Genomic DNA, 8742 nt, shown 5'->3' on the forward strand with positions numbered 1-8742 from the left:
GTGGGTTCCCTTTTACTCTGTGTTAAGCGGAGACATCAAATGATTGCTCTGACGGGACCCAGGCGCCTCTGGGCTTCTTGCCCCTGAGGTCATGAGTTCCTGTAACTTCCTCTTCTTTAAAAGCAACGGAACGGAAGAGTGTTGTTCTCAGAGCACGTCTTGGAGCTGACTTGTTTTCAGTTTCACTTCCCCCTCCTTCCTTTGCTGCTGGGAACAGGTTCTGGGCACTGATGGTGGGGTGAGAGTCCTGCTAGAGTCTTTCATTGTCACTTTTGGTTCTTTCCACCGGATGGTCACCTCCTGAAGATGTTCGGGAGAGAAGCTCTCTCCATTCCAACCTGTTTTGTGCAGTATCTGGCCACGCTTTTCCTGTCGCAGCTAATGGCAAGCAGCCTCAACCCCTGTGTGGAGGTACGTGATCTCTAAATAACCAAATCTTTTTTTTCTCAAGAGCAGCTTTCCCCAGCCTGTTCAAATTTGTGTCTCTGATGTGCTGGGTGCTCATCTTCCTGTGGGGTGTATTGTCTTTTGCCAGCGGTATTCTGCAGCTTTGCAGAAAGCTTACGCCACCATGGAAATCCTGGTCTAAACCAACTCCCAGCACCAGAAAAAGTAGCTTTGACCTATTATAGCTTTGTTTCCATGTGCTTGGTATTGCTAAGGGGCAGTTATTAACCCCAGGAGAAGCCAATGGATCCCATTCTCCTACAGCAATAGACTCAGGCCATGCCTACGCTATAAAATTAAGTCGACCTAACTTATGTCAGCATACAGCTACCGCAGTAATTACATTGCTCGTGCGTGTTTGCCCTTTGTTCCCTGTGTCAGCGGTGCGAGTCCTCTCCAGGAGCACTTGAATCGATTGTACAGTCAGCGTGGGGCATTGTGGGATGACTGCTGAAAGCCAGTAACAGTCGACATAAGCAACACGGTGTCTACACTGACGCTGTGTCGACCCAACTACATCAACCTTGATTCTACGCTGCTCGCAGACGTGGAGTTATAAAGTCGGCGTAGCAGTGCAGGTGTGTTGGTGGGAGTGAAATTGAAGGGTGAACACTTCCATAGTTAGGTTGATGTAAGCTGTCTTGGGTCAACCTAACTCTGTAGTGTAGACCAGACCTCAGACCCTGTAGTGTTACTACTGCAAGCTGTGATATTTTAGGTTATTACTGTAATATGTTGCAGAATTGTTTTTGCAGCCACTGGTCAGCAACGTGTTGCTGAGTTGGTTGTTTCCAGATGTCACCTTTATAAATAAACGAGCTCTATAAGAAATACATTAAATGTTCTTTAAGAATTAAGTTTAATGCTGATTTTTGGATTACTACTGTCTGAGAGTATATCTGTTCCCTGGTGTATTACCCAGTGCCACAAAGAATCTGGTCTTTAAAAGCTTAGGTCCAGATTCGCCTCTGATATAAATAGGCACAATCCCAGAGGACTTGCACCCGATTACACTTGCAATTATCTTGGTTACTGGTTTGGGAAGCAGAAATGCTATCACAAGAATAGATGCAGATGCTTGGACTGTACATGATGTTGCTTCCTGTTGCTCAGTGCGGCCCGGAGGATCTGTCTGTTACAGAGATATTTAGCCTGCAAGCTATAGTTTTCTGATGGCTTAACTTTCTGGCACTTTGTGGAATCTAGATGTTGATCTGTGGATTGGCTCTGTGAATATTGCAGGAGATCACCAACATAACTTACAGATGCATGGCGTTGAACCTCTCTGGAGTTCCAGCTGAAATCCCACCTTCCACCCAGAACTTGGATCTGAGTTTCAACCCGCTGGAGTCACTGACCTCAAATTATTTCTCAGCAGTCCCTGCACTGAGGTTTCTGGACCTCACTAGGTATGGAACCTTTCCCATGGGTGTTGTCCTACTGGATGCAGACAGGGCTTTTGCGTCACAGTGATCGATCCTGTTTCAGACTCGCCAATGCACTGACATAGAGACAGTCACTGTTATTTTTGCTCTTGTGTCTGTGTGGCTCAAAGGGCGGTTCTGGCTAAAAAGGGGTCTAATCCTGCACCATAATTTAGGCTCATGCCCAGTGCTATCACAATGACGCTGTTTTAAGGTGCAGCTCCTGCATTTCATTTCACTTGTGTTCATTTCTGGGGGATGCCTAGGCAGAAGCTCTGAAGAGTTGACTATGCAGAAGGTAGCAGCTTCTTACTAAAAGGATCTGCTCCCTGGGTGTGTTCTGCTTTACTACTTCTGTTAGTCTGTCAGAGACAACTCCACTAAGAGACGATGGGCCGGAGTCCATTCCTTCCTGTGCATCAGCAGCAGAGCTGTTTCCTGAGTTCCAATCAGCGACCCCTTGTTTTGACAGCACAGGGGCAGTAAAGCAGTTGCACGGGTGTCGTTGAGGACATAATCTGGAGGCGATGGGGTGTCACAGGAGTAAGTGAAGCCTGTATTTGTCTTACACAGCCTGCATTCTGGGTGACGATGCACAAGATAGAGTGTGAGTTTCACGTGGCGTTTTGTGGACTGCAAGTGAAGAAATAGGCATCTTTTTAGTGGCAAATAGGGCACATTTCACCTGGAGATCACCTAGAGACAGTAAATGTGGAGCCTCAGGGACACCACTCCTACAGAGCTGAACTGCGCTTTATAGATTCAATGGGAGTGGTGAATTCTATTAATAATAATGACGACTATTATTTACATAGAGGCGTGGGTACCTGCGGCACTCTACAGACACGTCAGAAGGAAAGCTCCCCACCTCACAGCGCTTGCACGGTAATTAAGACCATGTGCTTACTGGCACATCTCTTCTGATGAGGGAATTCTCTCCAGCTGCGATGGCCCATTTCAGACTCTCCACCCAGTAGAGGCTCACAGGGGATCTGAGCTGTAGTTTCAAGTGGTGCCTTTGCCCTCGCATGAGGGATATCTGCTCTGGGATGAATTCCGCTCTGGGCATAAGAGAAATCTGTCACTGGGTCCATAGGGGCTGGAACTAGGGGTGCTGGGGCGTGCCGCTACACCCCCTGGCTTGAAGTGGTTTCCATTACATACAGGGTTTGCCGTTTGGTTCAATGGCTCTCAGCACCCCCACTACAAAAAATTGTTCCAGCGCCCCTGTGCCCGTCTCCCTCCAGCCCAATGAGCAGTTTCAGGGCCGATCTCTGCTGATAACTTACCTGGGCATTGCTACGTCTCTCAGCGGAGTGGAAAATCCACCCCTCTGCGAAACATAAATCCCAGCTGACCCCCGGGGTGGACAGCGCTAGGTCAACGGAAAAATCCTTCCATCAGCCCAGGGCTTGTCTCCTCTTGAGCTCTCCTGCGGCACAGAAGTGTCATTGCAGCGGTTCAAGTGTAGACACCGTCTGTGTCAGTGGAAGGGGTTCTCCTGTCAGCATAATTAATCCACTTCCCCAAGAGGTGGTAGCTATGTCAACGGGAGAATTCTTCCGTCGACCCACTGCTTTCTGAGGTCAGCTGAACTGCGGCGCTCAGGGAGTGGATGTTTCACACCCGTGAGTGACGTAGCTGGGTCAATCTAATTTATAATGTAGATGAGTCCATAGCTACTGCCACCCGGTGAGGTGCATGAACTACAGCGACAGGAGAACCCCTCCCATTGTGTAGTGAGTGTCTACATGGAGCGCGGGAGCATTGTAAGTGTAGACGGAGCCGCAGGATGAAGGTTTTGAGGTTCGGGGTAGACCCCTGTATCCCTACACGCTGATCCCTCACTAACTCTCATTGCCTGGAGGAGCAGTCGTCCTCTCCTTCCTCTCCGGATGCTAGGAGCTGAAGCTGTGTTCTAAGTTGTTCTAGGGGCAGTTTCCTTTAGACTAGCAATCGGAGCTCAGATTTCACCTCGGACTAAAATACGTGCACCCGACTCCTTATAAGCCTCTGCTGCTGGAACTGAAGGGCTAAAGCTCCAATTCAGCAAATTTTTTTTTAGCACATGCCTAAGTACACCCCTATCCAGCAAAGCACTTAAGCCTGTGCTTACCTTTGCTGAATAGGGATGGACTGCTCAGTCCAGACCTAAATCCCTTAGGCCAAGTGGTAGAGGTTCATGTGTATGGTGCTGAAGCTCCCACGCTTAAACCCGGCTGCTGAACCAAGTGGGATTGGTTATAGAGTGTATGGGTCATATAGGAGATTTGGTGATGGAGGCAGTGTTGCCTAGTGGACGGAGCATTAGACTAGGACTCAGGAGACCAGGGTTCTATTTCCAGCTTTGCCACTGGCCTGCTGGGAGACCAAAGGCAAGTCACATCACCACTTCGTGCCTCAGTTTCCCCATCTGTAAAATGGAGATAATGATACTGTCCTTCTTTGTAAAGTGCTTTGAGATAGATCTATGGATGTAAAATACCATAGGAGAGCAAGATAGTATTATTATTATAGAATGGGTATCCAACATGGGGTTTGAACCCCACTAGACCGTAGACATTCAGGATGAGTTTCCCTAGGGGAGGTTAGCATGTTACCCATACTAGGAGTATGTGGGTTATTTTCCACATTTCATGCCTGAATCACATAAGAGGTTTATGAGTCTGCTACTGTTGCCAGCTGTGGTGATTTTAGTCTGTTAGTTTAAGCAATAGAGGCTCATGCTTTTAGCACTGAAGGTTCTGGGTTCAAATCCTGCAGACTGCCCCAAGCAGATTCAGTCACACACTACATTATGCACCATGATGTAGATTTAGGGTCTTCCCATGGATTGTTGGTAACTCTGCAGCAGTCTGCTGAGTTTAAGATTTCCTTTCATTCCAGAAACGAAGGCTGAGACTGTCAGAGCTGCCTGCGGAAATTGAGTCCAATTCCCATGAAAATGAAATGGAATGAGGTACCCAGATCTCCTGGGGGCCCTGTAAAAGCTCAGCCTCTGTTTTAAGACCTTTTGGTGGTGACGAAACCCTGGAATGTCAATGGGGGCTTTTGATTAGGACTGAGAGGCGGTAAAGGAAGCCTGCACTCTGCCTCACTGTAGACAGCGCTGAAAATCCCTTGCTTTCAAATTTAATTCCAGATTTAGGCAGGGCAGAAGAGATGTGAGAGACGTCTTCTGTATGTCAGCATTCATTTCCTTTCCGCTAAGCTGATTTCTTTTTGCCTGGTTGGGCAGGTCTGCATCTCTGGCGATAATGCTGTGTTCACACATAGATCTGGTATGATAAGATTGCCCCGGGTTTGATAATGTTGTGTCTGCAAAGTAGGGTGACCAGATTAGAGGAAGAAAATATCGGGACACATGAGGGGGTTGCTGGCGGAGCAAAAAAAATAAAGCGGGGGGCGGGGGAGTGCGGGAGGTGGAGCACAAAAAAAGAAAAAATAGAGTAACGCGAAATATCGAGACAAATTGCGTCCCGCCCAAACATCGGTCGGGACATGGGACAAATGCCTAAATATCAGGACGATCCCGACTTTATCAGATGTCTGGTCACCCTACTGCAAAGCTGCCTAGCTTGGTAATGCTCCATACCCACCTGCACCTGGCATAATGACACGGCGTCTGCGCCCAGTGCAGTAACACAGTACCCATGCGCATGTGCCTGTGGGTGACGGAAGTGATAATGCTTCATGTATATTGTTCTCTTTTCTTGCATAGCAGGTGTCACATCCAGACAATTGAAGACTATGCTTTTGAGGATCTTCATAACTTGCTCACCTTGATTCTGACTGCAAATCCCCTCTGGCGCCTGGGACCAAAAGCCTTCTATAGTTTGACATCCCTGCAGAAGCTGGTAGCTGTGGAAGACAACATATCCTCACTAGCTGACCTGCCCATTGGACACTTACATACTCTGCAGGAGCTGAATGTGGCCAAGAACAATGTAGACTCTTTGAAGCTCCCCAAATATTTCTCCAACCTGACTTTTCTCCAGTTCCTGAGCCTTAAATCGAACAAGATCTCATCTATCTCCATAGGAGACCTGGATGTTTTGCAAGGAGAGAAGGGGCTCAACCTATCATTAGTGCTGTCTATCAATGATATAAAATATATTCAGCTGGGCTCCTTTGAGGGGATTCATCTTCATGAGCTGTCTCTGAGGGCTTGTTTTGAGAACACCAGTGTTATGAAGGCTTGCATCCAAGGCCTTGCTGGCTTACAGGTCAACAGACTAGTGCTTGGAGAGTTCAGAAACATTGCGAGAGTGGAGGACTTTAGTAATGGGCTCCTGGATGGACTGTGTCAGGTTCAGCTGCAGGAGTTTGTGTTCATTTCCTTCCAGAGGTTTTATAATTGCACAGACACTCTCTTCGACTGCCTGGTCAACACCTCCATTATTCGGCTGGTGGATATCTACCTCAACCAGGTGTCAGCGGTCCCGACTGCCTCCAGAATACACCAGCTGGAATGCAAGACCTGCAAGTTTAGTGAGGTGCCTGCCCTGAAGCTGTCCTTCTTCAAAGAACTGAGAGTGCTTCGGATCACCAAGAGCAAATACCTCACTGGCTTCCGGCAGAAATTTGTGGATCTGCCTAACCTGGAGGTCCTGGATCTGAGTGAGAACCGGCTCAGCTTCATTAAATGCTGCTCCTTTTACCTGGATGGGACTCCAAACTTGAAGCACTTGAACTTGAGCTTCAACTCCATAATCAGCCTGTCCGGAGGCTTGCCTTTCAATGAGCTGGTATCTCTGGACTTTCAGCACTCGAAGCTGGATGGTCTTGGCACCATCCCTGTCTTCCTCTCCCTTGGGAAACTCATCTACCTTGATATTTCCTACACCAACACTCATGTCGAGTCCCAGTATGGGTTCTGTGGCTTAGAGTCCCTGCAAGTGCTCAAGATGGCCGGCAACTCCTTTAAGGACAACAACCTGGGTGACAGCTTCGTGAATCTGACCCAGCTGCTCACCCTGGATGTTTCCAGCTGTAAATTGATACAGGTGTCTCTGAGCACATTTTCTTCCCTTGGTAAATTGCAAAAGCTAAACATCAGCCACAACAAGCTGCTGACCTTTGACCACCCGGCCTACAAGCCTCTCCAGGCCCTCACTGTCCTGGACTTTAGCAGCAACCAGCTGACTGTCTTGAAAGAAAAGGCTCTGGAGAACCTGCTGAGCAGCTTGGTCCACCTGGACCTCTCTCACAACCTGTTGGACTGCTCCTGCAACCATCTGAGTTTCCTGAAGTGGGCCAAGGAGCATGGGGAGCTGCTCCAGCGCACCGAGCTGATGGTCTGCAACAGCCCTGAGCACCTGAAGAACGCGAGTATGCTGAACTTTGACCTCTCCTCCTGCCAACTCAGTGCCGTTCTGGTGGCCGTCTATGGGGGCACGGCCCTCGCTGGAGTTGTGTTCTTGATCCTCATTTACAAATACTACTTCAGCCTGTACTACGGGCTGGTGCTGCTCAGCGGGTGCCGGCGGTACGCGGACAGGGACGACACCTACGACGCCTTTGTCATCCACTCCAGCAAGGACATTGAGTGGGTGAGAAATGAACTGGTCGAGACCTTGGAGAGGGGCGTGCCCCCCTTCCACCTCTGCCTCCACTACCGGGACTTCATACCGGGGGTGCCCGTTGCCTCCAACATCATCCAAGAAGGGTTCCTGAGCAGCAGGAAAGTCATCTCCGTCATCTCCAACCACTTCCTGGAGAGCAAGTGGTGCAGCTTTGAGTTTGAGATCGCCCAGTCCTGGCAGTTCGTGGAGGGCAGAGCTGGCATCATCCTGATTGTCCTGGAGGAGGTGGATAAGGCGCTGCTGAGGCGTAAGCTGGGGCTGTCCCGCTACCTGAAGAGGAACACCTACCTCGAGTGGAAGGACAGGGAAATAAGCAGGCACCTCTTCTGGAGGCAGCTGAGAACAGCCTTGCTAGATGGCAAAACAGAACCAGGAAGGAGGGGAAACTAATGGGATGAAACTATGATGGTGCTTCCCCGTTCCTTGCTCTCCCTGCCTGGCCCTGACTGAAAACTGGGGTTGAGGAGCTGGGTCTCCAGGAGTTGTTTCCTTTGGAGCTGGAGGAATTTAATTCTCCTGAAGTACGAGAGTGGGGAACCAGCGAAACTCTAGGCCGGGGTGGACAAATGTTTTGGCCCGAGGGCCACATCTGGGTATGGAAATTGTGTGGTGGGCCACGAATGCTCACGAAATTGGAGGTTGGGGTATGGCTGGGGGTGAGGGCTCTAGCTGGGGGATGTGGGTTCTGGGGTGGTGCCAGAAATGAGGAGTTCAGGGTGCAGGAAGGGGCTCCTGGCTAGGGTAGGGGTGCGGGTGTGGGGGTGAGCTCTGGGGTGCAGCAGGGTGGAACCGAGGGGTTCAGAGGACGGGAGGGGAATCAGGGTTGGGGAAGGGGTTGGGGCATGGGAGAGGGTTGGGGTGCAGGCTCCAGGCAGCACTTACTTCAAGCAGCTCCTGGAAGCAGCGGCATGTCCTCCCTCTGGCTCCTATGCAGAGGCGCGGCCAGGCAGCTCTGCATGCTGCCTCATCCGCAGGCGCCGCTGCTGCTGCTCCCATTCGCCCCGTTTGCTGTCCAGTGGGAGCTGCGGGGGCAGCACTTGGGGCAGGGGCAGCGTGCGGAGCCCCATGGCTGCCCCTACGCGTAGGAGCCAGAGGGGGGACGTGCCGCTGCTTCTGGGAGTCTTGTGGAGCAAGCCCCTGACCCCGCTTGCCGGCAGGAGCTCGAGGGCCGGATTAAAACATCTGAAGGGACCCTGGGCCATAGTTTGCCCTCCCCTGCTCTAGGCCCTTTGTTCAGCAGCCTCCTGTGAGGGAGAGCTTGCGAACCAAGGTGTCAGGTGCAGCTG

General features: G+C 50.4%; 1 protein-coding gene across 3 annotated transcripts; it reads left to right on the forward strand.

Moving 5' to 3' along the window:
* The first annotated feature begins 213 nt into the window (after positions 1-213).
* Positions 214-8093, forward strand: TLR4 (toll like receptor 4). 3 transcript variants are annotated; one of them, XM_039506002.1, is made up of 3 exons: positions 214-411; positions 1690-1856; positions 5596-8093. In XM_039506002.1, exons 1-3 carry the CDS (start codon positions 307-309, stop codon positions 7844-7846), a joined length of 2523 nt encoding a protein of 840 aa, XP_039361936.1. In that variant the 5' UTR covers positions 214-306; the 3' UTR covers positions 7847-8093. The 3 variants fall into 3 exon arrangements, with proteins under 3 accessions (XP_039361936.1, XP_039361938.1, XP_039361937.1); XM_039506004.1 differs by lacking the exon at positions 214-411 and adding an exon at positions 4758-4830 and having other exon boundaries at positions 1829-1856; XM_039506003.1 differs by lacking the exons at positions 214-411; positions 1690-1856 and adding exons at positions 2687-2756; positions 4758-4830.
* The last annotated feature ends 649 nt before the right edge of the window (positions 8094-8742 follow it).

The sequence above is a fragment of the Mauremys reevesii genome, linkage group 19 (genome assembly GCF_016161935.1).
Source record: "Mauremys reevesii isolate NIE-2019 linkage group 19, ASM1616193v1, whole genome shotgun sequence".
NCBI classification, from domain to species: domain Eukaryota; kingdom Metazoa; phylum Chordata; order Testudines; family Geoemydidae; genus Mauremys; species Mauremys reevesii.